At 45.7% G+C, this 20,051-nt stretch overlaps 1 protein-coding gene and 1 pseudogene across 1 annotated transcript in view; one reads left to right on the top strand and one right to left on the bottom strand.

The window, feature by feature from the left end:
- The window catches only part of LOC139028212 (gap junction alpha-10 protein-like), a gene marked incomplete at its 5' end in the record, with an annotated part of 7,347 nt that extends 6,871 nt beyond the window's left edge, over positions 1-476 (top strand). Inside the window, one exon of the mRNA XM_070445059.1 lies at positions 326-476. Within this exon, the coding sequence (XP_070301160.1) occupies positions 326-364 (39 nt within the window). The remainder of the gene's footprint in view (positions 1-325) is intronic.
- A 209-nt stretch (positions 477-685) lies between these two features.
- LOC111969040 (transcription regulator protein BACH2-like) lies at positions 686-15,839 on the bottom strand (annotated as a pseudogene).
- Positions 15,840-20,051: the final 4,212 nt, after the last annotated feature.

Below are 20,051 nucleotides of genomic sequence, written 5' to 3'. Positions count from 1 at the left end.
AGAGAGAGAGAGAGAGAGAGAGAGAGAGAGAGAGAGAGAGAGAGAGAGAGAGATCTTTCATCACTCCACCTCCACTCGGCACGAACCAGGGGGGAAGATTTCACCACTGTAACTAGGAGAAACAGTGAAAGAGAGGGAGAGCGAGGGAAAAAGAGAATGCTAAAGTTGTGAATATTTTGTCTAGATTTGCCCAGTAAAGCTGCAATGGATACCTTTTAGAGACTGCATACACATTCTTGAAATCTTGCAGATAGAAAGTCATGATGACTAGTGTCAATGTGTTATCTATAGCCTCTCTCAATCCCACATGTTCTCTCTCTTTCAGAGTGTATTCTTGGACATTTCCTCTATCATGAAAAAGTGAAGAGGGACGAGAGCAAAAATAGACCCCAGGAGTTGCCTACGAGTGAAACAACACACAGGAGATATCAATAGCACTGCGCCCATCATTGATTGGTTCTCCAGATTAAATTGGGCCAAAAACAGCCACCAACCCATGCCAAGTCAAATGTGGTTCTTATGACCAGTGTGTAGATTCTTATGAGTGTGTAGTTGTTTGATATACAATCTTAATTCATGACATTAAATGCTTATTTACTAAAACTGAAAATCACTTTTTGTCATCGTCTTTGATGGGTTATTTTTTAGATATATCATAATTTTACAGTAAAAAATATACAAAGAATTGGCGCATGCTATTTGTTTTAATCCATAAACAGAAATTGCGTCTTGACAAAAAGTTTTCTTCCAAAACATTTGCATGTCAAATTAACAAAAACAACAGTTACATAATATTTACAATATAACGAACTCAGGCAATTTGAACATTAAAAGCTAAAAAGGGAAAAGTGAAACAGCTGATATCTTTCGTCTTGCAGTTTACTCAAATTACACATAAAAAATATCTCACCAAAAATCTACAAATACAATAATAACCATAGAAACAAAACCACACACAACATATTCCAACTGTACAGTCCTTGACCAAAAATGAGAGGTATGCAGAATTGCAGGTAGATAAGTGTAAGAGTCCATAAAGTTCATGAGGCATAACCTCTGCATACACTCAGGCTGGGATTCAATCAAACCTGCACCGTGGAAAAATAACATTGTTAATGCACATTAAGAGAAAATGCGACTACGTTTTCCCCCAACAAGTAAACATTGTGGTTGTACTGAAATCAGTCATTTCTTTCATGGTATGGACAGAATGTTATMTTTCCACAGTATGGTTTTAAATTGACACCTTCCCTTCCCTTTCACGTGAGTTTGGCCTTTGAAACCTCTAAGGCAAGACTTGGAGCTGCATTTGTCAAACATACGTTTAAAATCTTGTGTGAACACATCATCCACTTACAATTGTATGTTCCATTTTAAAAACAGTTCAAAACCCAAACTTATCAATCCAATGATGCAAAGTCTCTTGTCATGGAAAAATCCTTAAAAAACACAAACATGTTACACAGACTTTTGTAAACACTTTTACCTCTTTAAACGTTTGCTTAATTTGTACTAAATAAGGACATTGTGAATCATAAAACACAGAAAAGACTTGTCTTTCATCCAAATTGTCAGTAAAAACAACAACCATTAAAAATCACAAGAATCAATGTTAGGAAATGTACAGGCCTACATTTTGTGCCAACAAATCATCCCCACAGAAACATTGTCAAAATAAATAACTGAACATGTTTTTATTTCTTTTTCAAATTCAAAAATATCAAAATGGGGTGATCGGTATATTCAGTGTACTCAGAGTAACAGTACATTCTGTGGAGCTCTGTCATTGGTACTTTATACTGTGAGGAAAACTAAAGGATGTCAATTGAAATTCCCAGAATATGACATTGGAAAGTTCCTAGAGAAAACAACAAAGAAACCACTAATCTAACCATGACACATGCTACAGAACGATCTTCCACAATGGAATAATTTGGCATGACCATGGACCAACAACTATCTAAGCATCTCTTTGAATTAGTATTCAACATTTCACTTGATAATACACCATTAGGAATACTGGACAAGTTTAGAGGATAAATTGCACTCTTATATTTAAGGATTATCAAACCAGGAATATGTGGTGACTTCCACTTCCACCCCAATTCTTTAATACATCTGATTCACACTAAATGTAATGGAAAATACCTCAGAACAAAATATTACATTTTCACCACATGTGGGACAATACATTTCTKCCCCTAAAAGAGCAATATGGTTTAGATAAGAATGATAGTCTTTGACACCATTTATACTTGTTGAATATAATTTAAGTAAGTACTTGGCTTGGGAATTTTTCATTTCTAAGTGCCAATGTCAATGCATTTGCTAGTGTAAATGCATTGTTAGTATAAATTAGATAGATTACCTCTTGAAGGTGGTGAACGGTGCAATACATTTTTGTTTTTCGTCTATTTCCCACTTTAGCTACTGTGTGTTGATTCCTTTCTTTCTTTCACCATAGATGCTACTGTATGTTGATTCCTTTCTTTCTTTCACCATAGATGCTACTGTATGTTGATTCCTTTCTTTCATCATAGATGCTACTGTGTGTTGATTCCTTTCTTTCACCATAGATGCTACTGTATGTTGATTCCTTTCTTTCACCATAGATGCTACTGTGTGTTGATTCCTTTCTTTCACCATAGATGCTACTGTGTGTTGATTCCTTTCTTTCATCATAGATGCTACTGTGTGTTGATTCCTTTCTTTCACCATAGATGCTACTGTGTGTTGATTCCTTTCTTTCACCATAGATGCTACTGTGTGTTAAAGGCAAAAGAGGAATGTACATAAACAATGCAGGAAAAAGAAAGTGAGAAATTAGAACTGAAGGAAACTTTGCATATGAGAGTTCATTCTACTCACAGCTGTATAGAAGAACTCTTCAGATGTACAATTTGAAATGAAATAGCTTTTTACAGAGACATTATTGAACATTATTAAACATTCAGAGGAATTCCTGAGTTTACTCCCATGATGGGAGAGAGGGAGGGAGGGAGAGACAGAAATAGAGAGAGAGAGAGGGGGGAAGCTGCCAGAGCAATGTTGTATGGAGTTTGATAACTCCAAAATACCTGTTTAAAAGTATTGCTGATAAGACAACTGTAGTGTCATCCTTTAAAAAACACAGAGAACAAATGTACTTCAAACTTTATACATATCAAGGTAGAGATGTGTGTCATAATAACAATAAAAACACACCCTGTTACTAGCTATTCATTTTCCGTTGCTAGCTAGTTACAGTCCTGTCTGGGCTGTTCTTCTGTTGTACATTTCTCAGTCATCTCCTGAGAGAAATCCACCGAAACAGTGGGGCTACACACACCCGGAGACGCTCCAGGCTCCAGGGAAGACTCAGGGTCCTCCTGCCCTAGGACAGACACATCTATCTCCCCACTGCCCTGCCGCCTCTGCCCAGCGCCAACGGCTCTCTCCATGGGGCTTTCAGAGGGGCAGGGGGACTTGACCTGGCTGCCCTCTGAGGTGGGGGAGCCTGGGTTGGAGGTGAGGTCGATGCTGGCCGTGATGGAGATGCTGTTGGTGGTGGCAGTAGGATKTCTGGACCTGTGTGTAGGGAGCAGAGCGTTGGTCTTCTCGTGGTTCCCCTGTACCTCCCTGCACACCTCCTGGGACACAGCCTGGGACAGGTAGGAGAGGTTCTGCCACAGCTCACCCATACACACCTTCAGCTGGTTCCTCTCACTCAGCAGCTTGTCCTTGTCATGCACCTGCAAGGACACACATACAGTACATGACTGTTATGGGTACACTGAGAATACACACACACCTTACACACATTGAATACACACATAGTTTGCATACACTGAATACACACATAGCTTACACACATTGAATACACACATAGCTTACACACATTGAATACACACACAGCTTACACACATTGAATACACACACAGCTTACACACATTGAATACACACACAGCTTACACACATTGAATACACACACAGTTACACACATTGAATACCACACACACTTACACACATTGAATACACACCTAGAGAATCCATATGTACACAGTACATAACCACAAACACACAGACAACCACATGCATAAGGAAACACAAATTAAACCATTTTTAAAAGTGACAGTACTACAAATGCTAACAGTAGAGATTAAACTTTTCATTGTATAATAAGTAGACCTGAGTCTTAACATGGACATTTTAGACATTTAGCAGCCTTATCTAGAGTGCATACATTTTCATACTAGTCCCCCGTAGGAGGGGAACCCACAACCCTGGCATTGCAAGCGCCATGCTATCAACTGAGCCACACAGGACCATTACAACAGTGTATGTACCAGTCTGTGTATCTCCACCTCCAGGTTCTGGATGCAGTCCAGCTTTCTCTTGCGGCAGCGCTGGGCGGCGATGCGGTTCTTACTGCGCCGCCGGAGGTCGTGGATGAACTCCAGCTGCTCTGAGGTCAGTTTGTGCATCTTTATCATGATCTGGAAGTCATTACGCGGAAGATTGGTGATCTGATCCACCGGGAAGGGAAGTTTGACCTTAACAAACACAGAGGAATGCATTAGAGATATACAGTAGTTTCTACCTGGTGTACAATACAATTCAAAACAACTTTCTTGTCCATGATACAGCAAGCAATGGACATTTGTCCTCTGCTCTCATTACTCAACTCCCCTAGATAGCATCCATCTCACACAGTTGTACCCACCCAGCCCACTAGGTGGCACTGTTATTCTACCTCTAATAGATGGTCATAGCCTGTGCATGGTACTCCACTTATTTGAAATCAATCGCTTACAGTGTAATAGACAATAACTGTAGGACAAAATTATTAATTTACTTACAATTGACACAAACTATTGTAAAAAAAATACAGATTAACTGATGTTCTCAAATTGATGTTTGAGATACAATAAAGTTCTCAGTTTACGTCATAAGGAACTCCTCCATCGTCTGCATGATGTTCCCATTTGAAAGTGCTATCATTCAGTGTTTAATAATGGGTCAGTATATGCTGTGTGACGTTCTGCCATGTGTCTCACAGAGAGTTGGGTAGAGGCAGGGGACTGAGGGAGTGCTCCGTTTCAGCTGTGATCTTGGGGGGCCTTTTCTGTCTCTCTGTGTCTCTGTCTCTGTCTCTCTGTGTCTCTGTCTCTCTGTGTGTCTCTCTCTCTGTGTCTCTGTCTCTCTGTGTCTCTGAGTCTCTGTCTCTCTGTGTCTCTGTGTCTCTGAGTCTCTCTCTCTCTGTGTCTCTCTCTTTCTTCTCTCTCTCTATTGTTCTGGTTTCTCTTTTTAACTCTACATCCCTCCAGTCAGTTCATTACTCTGCTCTGTGAGTGGGCCAGCACTGACATGATGCCCTCATCTGTGTCAACTGGTGTGTGTGTGTGTGTGTGTGTGTGTGTGTGGTGGTGTGTGTGTGTGTGTGTGTGTGTGTGTGTGTGTGTGTGTGTGTGTGTGTGTGTGTGTGTGTGTGTGTGTGTGTGTGTGGGGGGGGGGGGTGTGAGTGGGCGTGGTGCGTGCGTGCGTGCGTGCGTGCGTGCGTATTATATGGGCCAGGTTCTGGCCCTGTCTTCAGGCAGGGGGCTCGCCTAGCACACTGTCCCAGTTAGGAGGGTCTAAACTGGGTGAGGGTGCCAGATGGTGGAGGGTACAGGGACACCTGTCCGTTCTGTCTGAACCAAGTGTCAGCGCTGAGAACTGCTATGAGCATATGGAGACACACAAACACAAACACACARGCACGCACACACACATTTCAGCTCCTTTTCCGACTTGAGAGAGAAAAATCGGGAAAGCATTAACCCTCATTATGAACGAAATGTAATTCAATAAAAAATTGACACCTCTACGAAACTCTACCTACCCGAGCATTATATCCATTGCTTTCCATTCATCTAAAAACAGCTGTGATAAAAAGCTCAATGATTCTGTCTATCACTGTTTGTGTATTTTCAGCAGTCATTCATTGTATTACATCAATCTCTTTCCCACTCACACCGTTCCACCAGCCTGTCTCTCACTGACTCACCATTGGTTCTGAAATAAAGTTGATATAGATTAGTTAATAGAAGACGCTGCTGATTGTGTGTGAGTCTCTCAGAGCGGCTGAACGACAGACTTCAGCCCACAGTGTAGCACAAGAAGAATCGTCTAATTTCTCTCCACACAGCAACATGAGAGATGGAGTGGGCGCTTAAGCATTGCCATGGTAATCCCTGCGGTTCTCTTAAAGTAAACAAAGAGTTTGAAATCAAGGTCTTATCCTTAGAGGCTTTAGGCTGTGAATAGGGGAGATTGGTTTGTATGGACGGATGGTGTGTGCATGGATGGGCCATGACTATAGCTTTAGAGGTGAATAGGGGAGATTGGTTTGTATGGATGGGCCATGACTATAGCTTTAGAGGTGAATAGCATCCAGACATTTTGTCAAACAGAAATCTCACAGATGACTAAGACTATTACTGTTCTAAGCTCTCTAGGCTCTTCTTCCCCAGAACAACAGTTGTCATATACTGTACAGTTAACTAGTCTATTCAATTTCCTGTCGCTCTCTCTCTTTCTGTCTTAAGTCTTCACCACTGCTTTGTTAGCAGTTCATAAAGAGGACTGGTCCTAGCTATTTGTTCAGATATTTATCCCTTTTGGTTTTAAGAAGTAACTCTGACAACCATCAAAACATAATTATTACAACACAGTTCATCTTCCCAGCCATAACACTAACCGTGTGGTATCTCTCTGACACAGTAACATTTTGTCAGAGCAATTTTAGTTGTTGGCAAAACGCATTTTGAATAGCACAGATCACAATTTCAATATGTAGTATAGATAGATAAATGATACTGACTTCGGGACCTGGCTCTCTGGCAGGGCCAGACTCACTGTCTCCCTCTGAGAAGGACCCGGATTCATCAGTGGAGTTGGCCCCATACGACCGTTCACACTTGATCTTGGTGCGGCCCTGAGAGAAGATGGCTTCCCCCACCACCATCCCACCGTGCTCCCTCTGCTCCCCCACCAGACAGCGAGCCAGGCCAGAGCCCGACACAGAGCATGGGGAGGAGGAGAACTCAAACTGGGGCATGTTGGAGGGCGAGTCCCCGCTGCCCACGTCCTCCAGGTAGGAGAAAGATGAGCAGGAGCTGGAGGTGCGTGTGCGGGGCTCGCATGGAGGGGAGCGGGGGTAAATCTTTATGGGCAGAGGACAGCTGGTGGTGGGTTGCGCTCGGCAGGCCACGGTCGGCAGGGGGTCCTGGAGGGCCGTGGTGAGGGTGTTAGAGGAGGTGGAGGAGGATAGGGGAGAGTAAGGCTGGCGGCAGGGGAAGGACTGACTAACACCTGTCCACAGGGATTTTGATGTGATCTCCAAAAGATCTTTTTCCAGAGACTTCCGGTCGCAGTAGGATTGAGACGGTGTTCCCAGGCGGTCGCACACTCCGGAGGAGAAGATGACGCTGCTACGGCGATCCAACTCTACTTCCTGTTTGCTGAGTCCGTCTGAGGGCATAGGTTGCATGGTCACGCCATCCACAGACGAATGCACTGTCCCTGCAGACACCGCCCTGAGGTCCCTTCCACCCTCACCTTGAAATGCCCCCCTGTTCCTGTCCCTATCCCTGTTATGGGCTAATGAGAGTTCGTTGTTCAGTAGCTGCTGGGTGAGAGGAGTGGAAGGTAGGGTGCTGGCTCGGTTGTTGAGATCCAGGAGGCCCCTCTGGAGGTAGGAGTGCAGGCAAGATGGAGAACCTCTGCTGGGGGGATGCGCTGAGGGCTCCGGCCTCCCCTCCCACTCCAGCTCCAGGACATTCTGGCTATCCTCTGACAGTCCTGGGGGGCTCTCCTCTCCCTCGCCCCCGGAGCGGGGCTCCTCTTTGATTCTGGAGGGGGAGAGGGGGTGTATCACTTGGTGGGTGCTGCTGGTCTCTGAGCGGCCTGGGGAGGCTGAGGCATGGCATAGTGACGAGGCGGCCGAGGTGACGCTATCATCGTCCTTGTTCTCTCCGTTGTGCTTGGCGCAGGCCTGCTGGTACTTCCTGTATTTGGGGCATTGTGGGAGGTCAGAGGTCAGGCTGCTGGTGAGYGGCATGAGGGTAGAGTGATTGGGTCGCCACCTCATCGCAGAGGATGACGTCACTCTGGGGGTCTCGGACGACACAGAACCACCACCGTCACCGTCCTCCTCCGTGATGAGGTCATCTGTGTGCGCCGACGGCGGCAGCTCCTTGCGACAAAGGCCATTGTTGTGATCAGTCGTGTCGCTATGCAGCTGGGCCTGTAGAAAGCGGAAGCAGGAGTCTTCTAGGTTGTGAACGCCCAGGAAGTCAGCACAGCGGATCACCTCATGGATGTTCTCTCTGCTCAGAACCAGTTTGGCTGTGTAGGCAAACTGTAGCAGCGGGGCAAACCCCCTGGCTGTGATCTGATGAGAGGAGGAAACACAGTGTTATCTGTTGTGTTGTTACTCGTCCTGGGGATTTTGTGTGGAGAGTGAGAGTTGGGAAAAATCTGCTGCTAACACACACAGTTAAACAAACCCTGAATTGTGTAGACTACACATTCATGTTTTATTTTGACACATTTTGACAAAAAATTGAGATGGGGGGAGAGAGCAAACTAACTGGAGCACATCCCCTCCCACCATCATCCCAATGAGTGCCTATCATCCCTCTCTGAAGGTGAAAGTCACCCATCCTTAAAATATGTCTCTCACTTGTTGTCATCTCCCCCTTCAGCTCACCTACTCCCCCATCCTCTCCCCCTCCTTTTACCCTCCTAGCCCCCTCTATCCTCTCCTCTCCCCATCCTCTCTAGCCCCCCATCCCCCCATCCCTCCCCCTTCATCTCTCTCCTGTTCTCTCTCTTTAGTAGCTGATAGCCAGCAGGCCTGGTGTATGTGTGATTGTGTGCCCGTTTCTGTGTGTGTGTGTTTGTGTGCAGTGCGGCTTGCCTGTGTGTGTGTGCGTGTGAGCGCAGTGTGTGCGTGTCTGTGTGCACAGTGAGTGCTTGCCTGTGGTGTGTTGTGCGTGTGTATGTGTGTGTGTGAGCGCAGTGTGTGCGTGTCTGTGTCTGTGTGTGTGTGTGCACAGTGCGTGCTTGCCTGTGTGTGTTTGTGCGTGTGTGTGTGTGTGTGTGTGTGAGCGCAGTGTGTGCGTGTCTGTGTGTGTGTGTCAGGGGCTGGGGGGGCGGTAGAGTGCCGTTAGAGTGCTGAGTGTTCTGAGGGTCTATTTTCAGCTAGCGTCAGCAGCTGCCTCATGTGCCTGCAGAAGCATGTCTTTATGAACACACAGAAGCATGTCTTTATGAACACACAGAAGCATGTCTTTATGAATACACAGAAGCATGTCTTTATGAACACACAGAAGCATGTCTTTATGAATACACAGAAGCATGTCTTATGAACACACAGAAGCATGTCTTTATGAATACACAGAAGCATGTCTTTATGAACACACAGAAGCATGTCTTTATGAATACACAGAAGCATGTCTTTATGAACACACAGACGCATGTCTTATGAAACACACAGAGAGCATGTCTTTATGAACACACAGAGAAGCATGTCTTTATGAACACACAGAAGCATGTCTTTATGAACACACAGAGAAGCATGTCTTTATGAACACACAGAAGCATGTCTTTATGAACACACAGAAGCATGTCTTTATGAACACACAGAAGCATGTCTTTATGAACACTCAGAGAAGCATGTCTTTATGAACACACAGAAGCATGTCTTTATGAACACACAGAGAAGCATGTCTTTATGAACACACAGAAGCATGTCTTTATGAATACACAGAAGCATGTCTTTATGAACACACAGAAGCATGGCTTTATGAAACACAGAGAAGCATGTCTTTATGAACACACAGAAGCATGTCTTTATGACACTCAGAGAAGCATGTTCTTATGAACACACAGAAGCATGTCTTTATGAACACAACAGAGAAGCATGTCTTTATGAACACACAGAAACCAGACAAGCCTTTTTTAATGTTACTACTGTACCAGCCCTTCTAATGAGGACAGGGAGAGAAAGGGAAAACAGAATGAGAGAGAAAACGGAGAGAGTGAGAGAGAGAGAGGAAGAGATTGAGAGAGATACTACAAAGCAAAAAGGAGGCAAGTGAAAGGATGGATAGACAGAGTGAGAAAGAGAAAATCCACACTACAAAGAGACCGGTAGAAGGAGAGAGGGGATGTCTGTAGAGAAAGAGAAGAGAGAAAATAAGCAATGCTTTCTAGTCATTAGAGGATGGATTTTGAAGTGTAAAGTCGTTGATAGTGATTACTGTATGAGGTAGAGTCAAAGAGACATACAGTATTAATCAAATTGACAGATCTAGGACATTACATGCTAATGGAGGCAGTGGAATGTGGGCCGGGGCTGTTCTGCCCACGATTAGTTACAGAGGCAGAAATATAATGTATCACCGATTCTAAAAATTCCCACAGGGTTTTCAGGAATCCTGCCAACACTACGTACACAAGCAAAGGAGTGCTAAAGTGTGACAACTGAGCAAGCTACCCGGCCGCCTCCCTCCCTCTTACCCCCTCTTTCTCCCTCTCTCTCCCTCTCTCTCTTTTTCTCTCTCACTCTCAATTTCAATTCAATTCAAATTGCTTTCAATTCAAATTGCTTTATTGACATGACATAACACTGTACATATAGCAAAAGAGTACTTTGGAAATTTCATGTAAGTTATTAATTGACAGTATTAACATAATTAAAATAATAATAATAATAAAGATTTTCAACGGGGCAATCATTAACAATAATAATCAAGAGTAAAAATAACCATACAATGGACAATAATAATGGCATAGAGAACATGCAGGTTGGTTGGTCTGTCAGACACTGTCARTCATCTTATGGCAGACAGCAATCTAGTGCACTGCCAACCCACAGCTCTCTGATTCCTCCCCCAACAGGACAGGTAGCCTATTCTCATCAGAAGTCTGAAACCTTGAATTAGGGTTTTCCACGGTCCCTCTCCTTGTTCGGGCGGCGTTCGGCGGTCGACGTCACCGGCCTTCTAGCCATGTGGCCGCAGAGGGCACACTGCTGGCCGGTGGTGGGGGGGTTCCTCACCACCGGGGAGTCGAGGCAGCAGGCAGGGCACTATCGTGTCACCCCAGGTGAGTCGGCACCAGGCTCACCCAGAGCCCCCTGTTGCTCACATGTATGTGTTTATTAAATTTCCTGAGTTTCCCCCGCATTCCCAGCATAAGGCGCTTGTAGATTCAGGCGCAGCTGGGAATTTTATTGACCGTTCATTTGCCCATAGTTTAGGGATCCTCATTGTTCCTGTGGATATGCCCTTCCCTGTGCACGCCCTAGATAGTCGACCATTAGGGTCAGGGCTGATGTAACGGATTTCCTCCTCCTCTTCATCCGAAGAGGAGGAGCAAGGATTCGACCAAAATGCAGCGTTGGAATAGGACATAATGAATTTATTTAACAAGACAAAAAACGAACTAACTTGAATAACTAACAAAATAACAAAACGGAGTAGATAGACCTGGACATGCGAACTTACATAAAACGAAGAACTCACGAACAGGAAAAATGACTACACAAAAGAACGAACTGACAAACAAACCGAAACAGTCCCGTGTGGCGCGACAAACACAGACACAGGAGACAACCARCCACGACAAACAATGTGAAACCACCTACCTTAATATGGTTCTCAATCAGAGGAGATGAAAACCACCTGCCTCTAATTGAGAACCATATCAGGTCACCCTTTACCAACATAGAAACACATAACATAGACTYCCCACCCAAACTCACGCCCTGACCGACTAACACATACAAAATAACAGAAAACCGGTCAGGAACGTGACAGCTGATTAGGGAGGCCACCTCTCCACTAGGCATGATTACGCAGGAGGGTCACAAGGAGAGAAACAGTCTCTTCTGTTTTGATTCTCGTGTGTTTCCCGTGGTGCTGGGCCTACCCTGGTTGGCCTGTCATGACCCCACTATTTCGTGGCAACAGAGGGCTCTCAAGGGGTGGTCACGAAAGTGCTCAGGGAGGTGTGTAGGTGTTTCCATCGGTGCGACTACGGTAGAGAGTCCAGACCAGGTCTCCACCGTGCACATCCCCTCAGAATATGCCGATTTGGCTCTCGCCTCCTGTAAGAAGAGGGCGACTCAATTACCACCCCATCGACGGGGGGGATTGTGCGATAAATCTCCTGGTAGACGCAGCACTTCCCAGGAGTCACGTGTATCCTCTGTCACAGGAGGAGACGGCGGCTATGGAAACATATGTCTCCGAATCCCTGGGGCAGGGATACATTCGGCCCTCCACCTCACCTGCCTCCTCAAGCTTCTTTTTGTGAAGAAGAATGGAGGTCTGCGCCCGTGTATTGAATATCGGGGTATCAGCCACCCGCTATCAGCCACAGCCACCCGCTGCCTCTCATCGCCAGTACGATCGAGTCAATGCACGGAGCGCTTACAACCTGGTGCGTATCCGGGAGGGGGGCGAGTGGAAGGTGGCATTTAGTACCACCTCAGGGCACTATGAGTACCTCGTCATGCTGTATGTGTTGATGAATGCTCCATCAGTCTTCCAGGCCTTTGTTGTTGAGATTTTCCGGGACCTGCACGGGCAGGGTGTAGTGGTGTATATCGACGACATTCTGATATACTCCGCTACACGCGCTGAGCATGTGTCCCTGGTGCGTAGGGTGCTTGGTCGACTGTTATAACAGTCGTGGATCACACTCCCATACTCACGGCCTCTTGCCTGGTGGCACCGGTAGTGTGGGAGCTGGACGCGGACATCGAGCGGGCGTTACGTACAGAGCCCACTCCTCTCCAGTGTCCAGCTGGGCATCTGTACGTTCCGTCTGCTGTCCGCGACCGGTTGATCTATTAGGCCCACACGTCACCCTCCTCTGGTCATCCTGGCATCGGTCGGACAGTGCGCTGTCTTAGTGGGAAGTAGAGGTGGTCCACCTTGGCCAAGGACGTAAGGGTTTATGTTTCCTCCTGCTCGGTGTGCGCCCAGTGCCAAGGCCTCCACAGGCCAAACCTGCCCAGAGGAAGTTACAAACCCCTACCCGTTCCACAACAGCCATGGTCGCACCTGTCGGTGGACTTCCTGACAGATCTTCCTCCCTCACAGAGCAACACCCACGATCCTGGTCGTTGTGGATCGTTTTCTTAAGTCCTGCCGTCTCCTCCCTTTGCCCGGTCTCCCTACGGCCCTACAGACTGTGGAGCCCTGTTCACACACGTCTTCCGGCACTACGGGTGCCTGAGGACATAGTCTCTTGATCGGGGCTCCCCAGTCACGTCCAGGGTCCGGAGGGCGTTCATGGAACGTCTGGGGTCTCGGTCAGCCTCACCTCAGGTTTCACCCCGAGAGTAACAGGCAGGTGGAGAGAGTAAACCAGGATGTGGGTAGGTTTCTGCGGTCATATTTGGCCTGGACCGGCCGGGGAGTGGGAGGCGTTCATCCCCTGGGCATAGATGGCCCAAAACTCACTCCGCCACTCCTCCACTAACCTCTCCCCCTTCCAGTGCGTATCAGCCGGTTCTGGCACCTTGGCATCAGAGCAGATCATGGCTCCTGCGGTGGACGAATGGTTTAAGCGGTTGGAGGAGACCTCGGACCCAGCCATGTGCACCTGCAACGGGCCATGAGGCGGCAGAAGGCGAACGCCGACCGCCACCGCAGCGGCGTTCTGGCTCTCGACCCGAAACCTGCCCCTCCGCCTGCCCTGCCGGAAGCTGGGCCCGCGGTTTGTGGGCCATTCAAAGTCCTGAGGAGACTGAACGAGGTATGCCTACAGGTTACAGCTTCCCCCAGATTACCGTATTAATCCCTCGTTCCATGTGTCTCTCCTCAGGCCGGTTGTGGCTGGTCCACTCCAGGAGTCTGAGGTGCGGGAGGTTCCTCCGCCCCCTCTGGACACTCGAGGGGGCCCCGCGTATGCTGTTCGAGCCATCCTGGACTCGAGCGTCGGGCGAGGGCCTTCAGTACCTCGTGGAGTGGGAGGGGTACGGTCCGAGGACAGATGCTGGGTGCCGGTGGAGGACGTCTTGGACCCTTCGTTTGCTGCGGGAGTTTCCACCGTCTCCATCCGGATCGCCCTGCGCTTCGTCCTCCGGGTCGTCCCGAGGTCGGTGTCGGCACACTGCTGGAGCCGCACGTCAAGGGGGGGGGGGTACTGTCACGACTTCCGCCGAAGTCGGTCCCTCTCCTTGGCCTTCTAGCCATCGCCGATCCACTTTTCATTTTCCATTTGTTTTGTCCTTGCTCTTACACACCTGGTTTCAATCCCCCAATTACTGTTCATTATTTTAACCCTCTGTTCCCCCATGTTTGTTGTGATGTGATTGTTTATTGTATTGCGGTCCTATTGCTATTTGTGGCCTTGGATTTATTGACGTGTATTGTGATTATTGTGAGGTAAAAATTGCGTACATTACTCATATCTGCTGTCCTGCGCCTGACTCATCTATACAGCCTACACACAGATGCATTACAGGTTTCAAATTCGGGGTGGAAATTACACTCTCTAATTGTTTATATTTTTTACATTTTATCAGGAAAGGCAGCTCTATATCTCAGTTCTGCTGTGGTGCAGTGGTTGCACAACCTTTCCTCTATAGGGAGACAGGCTTTCCTGTGTCTACCCTTCTCAATGGCAAGACTGTGCTAACTAAGCCTGTACTTTGTCAAGGCTTTTCTAATGTTTTGTACAGAAACCCAGGTCAAATAGTTTGCCATGGTACTGTCCATTTAGGGCCAGATAGCACTGTATTTTGCTTTGTGCTTGTGTTCCCAATAGTAGTTAGTTTGTTTGACTGAGTTGTAATTTTGGTTGATTGATTGGGCTTCAGTGTGTTCAGTGTGTTAGAAGAACAGGTTTGTGAACTCAGCCCCAGGACCAGCTGGATGACGGGACAATTTTTTTTGCTCAGCTCTCAATATTGCAGGGCTTGGATGTCACTGTATTTTAGACGTTTCCAAAACTGAATTGCTCTTTTTTCAGTTTTTATTATGAATGGACATTGACCTAATTCTGTCCTGCATACATTGTTTGTAGTTTTCCTCTAGACATGTAGGAGAACCTGCCTGCTCCCTCCCTCCCTCCCTCCCTCCCTCCCTCCCCTCCCTTCCTCCCTCTCTCTCTCTCTCTCTCTCTCTCTCTCTCTCTCTCTCTCTCTCTCTCTCTCTCCTCTCTCTCTCTCTCTCTCTCTCTCTCTCTCTCTTCTCTCTCTCTCTCTCTCTCTCTCTCTCTCTCTCTCTCTCTCTCTCTCTCTCTCTCTCTCTCACAGACAGATGAACACAAAAAGAGAGTGAATTTTGGGACTCAATAAAAGTCTAGATTCTCTCTCCTTCCCCCTCTGACTGACACGCCCATTTTACCACACTAGTACAGGTCTCTGAATGTAATGGAAGGGCTGTTATAATATAAGCAGCAATAACAGTATAAAAATGGCTACGCCGAGGGGAGCCTAAAGTCTGTCAAGTCAAGTCAGGTAATTAATGCTTTCTCAGGGTGTTACCGTAGACATACATATACATGTGCATCATTGGTCCTTACTCACCTTGTCAGACAGGCTGATTGTGGCTCCTGCTCGGGTTGTGTGTGTCCCAGCAGCACCTGTAGGAAGTATCTGCTGCTGGCTGCCAGGACGGCCCTGTGGCCCTGATCTCCGTCCCCTCCACCACCACCGTCACATCACACAGGATGTTCAGCCGCCGCTGGTCCTCCAAACTCAGCAGCACGTTGGCACAGTGCACCGTCGACTCATACACGTACATGGGCGTCTCCCTAGACCCGGCGTGGGCCCCCTCATCCAGAGACATCCCGCTCACACCTGCAGAAACAAACACACACACACACACACACACACACACACACACACCACACACACACACACACACACACACACACACACACACACACACACACACCACAACACACACACACACACACACACCACACACACACACACACACAGAGACAAGACATTGGTTGGATGCACAGTCAATGGACGCCAAGGATGAAAAGGACCCAATTACTTGGAGGTTGTAGAAATGCAAATTTTTTTATATGGAGAAACGTTCTCTCTCTCCTCCATACACGTACATACATGTCCATGTGCATGCGCTCACACACAAAATTGACAGGGGACATACCACAGGAATGACAAACCTCAAACATCTTTCTATCACCTCTCAGCCAATAGCTTCAACAGAGAATCCAAGATTCAACACCTCTTCAAGGCAGCCTGACACACATCCTCTGGTACTTCCTAATAGGATACAGATGTAGTCTCTGTTACCAGTCTCTCTTGACCCACATTCATAGCTCAGACGCTCATGGAGATTTGTAAGCAGGCTTGTGAGATTACTAGCCTACTGCACAAACAGCATTATTCTGTTGTGTGCTGATACCTAGGAAAGGACAACGATGACATTAGAGATAAGGGCTGTAACGAGCTGTTTGTTTAGAGCACATTGGAAATCATTCAATGTGACAATAAAAGTATTGAAAATAAATATATTAAGTATGTGCAGGAAATCTTAGTCGGTGCAACTCAAAATGGTTCCACATTGACTTAAAGAGGTGCAATGCAAATCCTTGCACTGTGCTCACCTCAACACTGTCGCACTTAAAGCTCCTGTAGCCTACAGTACAGACAGCTGAGGCTGCAGTCTGTCTGTCGAGCCCAGGAGTGTGTGTGCAACTGTGGTTGTGTGTGTGTGTGTGTGTGTGTTGTGTGTGTGTGTGTGTGTGTGTGTGTGTGTGTGGTTGAGTGTGTGTGTGTGTGTGTGTATATGTGTGTGTGTGTTTGGTGGTGGGTGTGTGTGTGTGTGTGTGTGTGTGTGTGTGTGTTGGGTGTGTGTGTGTGTGTGTGTGTGTGTGTGTGGTGTGTGTGTGTGTGTGTTGGACTCATCAGGCTTGGAGGGCTTTCTTTCTGCTGAGTCATAGTGTTGTAATGTGCAGAGTGTGGAGCCAGGGGCCTACAGCAGAGGAACAGACTCCAGGTGGGAATCATCTCAGAATTATAAATCTGCTATTCGCCATCAGGTTTCCTTTATAACTAAAAGAGACCCTAACACAATGCAAATCAAAGGACTATGGGAGAGAAGGCTCACATCATCATAAGAGGAGGAGGATCAGACTGTAGGCCTCTTTGTATCTCAATAAAGAAACGGTGATGCTTGCAAATATTATTCATAAGGCACGTTGGTGTTCCCTCTCTCATAATAGTTTAGTTATTGCAGAAGATACATTTTAGCACTGATGTGTTTTCTCCTGGTCAACATTTAACATCTAGTGTATTTCTCTAGTGCAGTTGTTCAGTATGACTACAGTAATACACCTTATTCCATTCATCAGAATCTTGATTGAAAAGAATCAGAACTTGATTGAACAGATTGACTGCTCTAGTCTCGAGTTTCTCTCTGTGAGCTAAACAGGCCAGCAGCAGAACATAACTAATGTCTCTGTATCAGTTTGAAATGTGGAGGACAAACCACAAATCAGCCACAGGCAAAGAACTTGCAACACACCGATATGTCAATGGAAATTTGCCATCACTGCACCCAGTGACAATACCTTCACAATACCTTTGTAAATTAGACTAACAAACTCCATGCCATACCTTTGTTAATTAGACTAACAAACTCCATGCCATACCTTGTTAATTAGACTAACAAACTCATGCATACCTTTGTTAATTAGACTAACAAACTCCATGCCATACCTTTGTTAATTAGACTAACAAACTCCATGCCATACCTTGTTAATTAGACTAACAAACTCCCATGCCATACCTTTTGTCACGCCCTGACCTTAGATATCTCTGTTTTTCTATATATTTTGGTTAGGTCAGGGTGTGACTAGGGTGGGTACGCTAGTTTTGTATGTCTAGGGTTTTTGTATGTCTAGGGTGTTGTATGTCTAGGGGTTTTGTATGTCTATGTTGGCCTGATATGGTTCCCAATCAGAGACAGCTGTTTATCGTTCCTGATTGGGGATCATATTTAGGTAGCCATTTGCCTCGTTTAATGTTGTAGGATCTTGTCTACATTGAGTTGCCTGAGTGCACACCTGTAGCTTCGCGTTCGGTTGGTTGTTTGTTGTTTTGTTAGGTGAGTTTCAGTTGATTAAAATTATGTGGAACTCTACTCACGCTGCGCCTTGGTCTCATCTTTACGACGAACGTGACACCTTTGTTAATTAGACTAACAAAACTCCATGCCATACCTTTGTTAATTAGACTAACAAACTCCATGCCATACCTTTGTAAATTAGACTAGCTATCATTGTTATTCATGACACTTGCTCTTGGCTGTCAAATTCCTTAACTCACCACAAACACCGGATACATTTGTTAAAATAGTCTGTTTCTGTAAACAAGCGGTTGCAGATTGTTTCATCATGTTGCCTGCTGTGTGTGGGTGATATATTTCAACATCATGTTTGTCTGCCAGACACACAGCTTATAGACAGACAGGCAGCTATAATCTCACAAGCTGTAAACTGTATAATCATTACTCCAGGCTTCTGGGAGTCCAACTGTTAATACTTTATGAGAGCCAGGGGACTAGAGTGTATCCTCCTCCTCACCCCCTCCTTCTAACCCCTTCCTCCTCACCCCCTCCTTCTTACCCCCTCCTCCTCACCCACTTCTTCTTATAGGGTGTGAACTGAGGATGGGTATTCACAGTATAAATTAGGACTTTGCCTTGGTTTGTCTGTAGGCGACTATACTGCAATAGGATACAGTGTACCAAGACGTTGTATAGGCAAAAGCAGACATAAACTCAGTGATATACACCAGTCGTCATTTTAGAGCACAGTAGGCTGATATAGAGGAAGAGAGAATCAGTCTCTCAGATGATGAGAGAGATAATCAACTGATGATAGGCTACACTATTATATGAGCAACGACTATCAGCCAAGTGAGGAACTGTGTGTGTGTGTGTGTGTGGGGGGGGGGGGGGGGACATTACAAAGGCAATAAACAAACACATTAACAAAGCCCCCCCCCCCCCCAATTCCCCTTGTAGATTACTTATGAATCTGTATTAAGTGACAACAATTAAATATTGAACAGCTCTTCTGGGCCACACTGTCTCTGCCTGCGGTGCAAATGAACAAGATCAGCACTAGATAGCACAGCTGTGATAAAACCTCAGAAGCTCAACTCAAAGGAAAGCAGCGGAGTAAAGTACTTAAGTAAAAATACTTTAAAGTACTACTTAAGTAGTTTTTTGGGGGTATCTGTACTTATTTATATTTTTGACTACTTTTACTTTTACGTCACTACATTCCTGAATAAAATATTGTACTTTTTACTCCATACATTTTCCTTGACACCCAAAAGTACTCATTACATTTTGAATGCTTAGCAGGACAGGAAAATAGTCAAATTCACACGCTTATCAACCGAACATCCCTGGTCATTCCTACTGCCTCTGATCTGGTGGACTAACTAAACACACATGCTTTGTTTGTAAATGATGTCTGAGTGTTGGAGTGTGCCCCTGGCTTTCTGTAAATAAAAAAAACAAGAAAATGGTGCCATCTGATTTGCTTAATATAAGGAATTTGAAATGATTTAACTTTTACTTTTGATACTTACTTTTACTTGAGTCATTTTCTATTAAGGTATCTTTACTTTTACTCAAGTATGACAGTTGGGTACTTTTTCCACCACTGAAGGAAAGCCACATAGACCCACATCAACTCCCATAGTAACAATTCCAAAAGAAATCTATACAAAAAAGAATAATCACAATGTAAAAAAATTATCCAGTCGAGTCACTGAAAATAAATGCTCTAATATACATTTTTCAACCTGGAATTTCCACAGGGAATGCACGGAAACGTAGAGTAATTTAGTGAGCAATATTCTAACGATATTATAACATGATAGTTAAAAGTGAGGCTAGCCTATATTCAACCTATCTGCATCCATAAAACAGCCACACATCTAAGGCTGCCCCCTGAGTGAGAGGGAGAGAGAAAACACACCCCTCGTGGCCATCGGCAGATCTGATAGAGATTAT

The sequence above is a fragment of the Salvelinus sp. IW2-2015 genome, linkage group LG9 (assembly GCF_002910315.2).
Source record: "Salvelinus sp. IW2-2015 linkage group LG9, ASM291031v2, whole genome shotgun sequence".
Taxonomy (NCBI): domain Eukaryota; kingdom Metazoa; phylum Chordata; class Actinopteri; order Salmoniformes; family Salmonidae; genus Salvelinus; species Salvelinus sp. IW2-2015.
The sequence above is the reverse complement of the archived record's forward strand: the minus strand, read 5'-3'. Positions and strand labels throughout refer to the sequence as shown.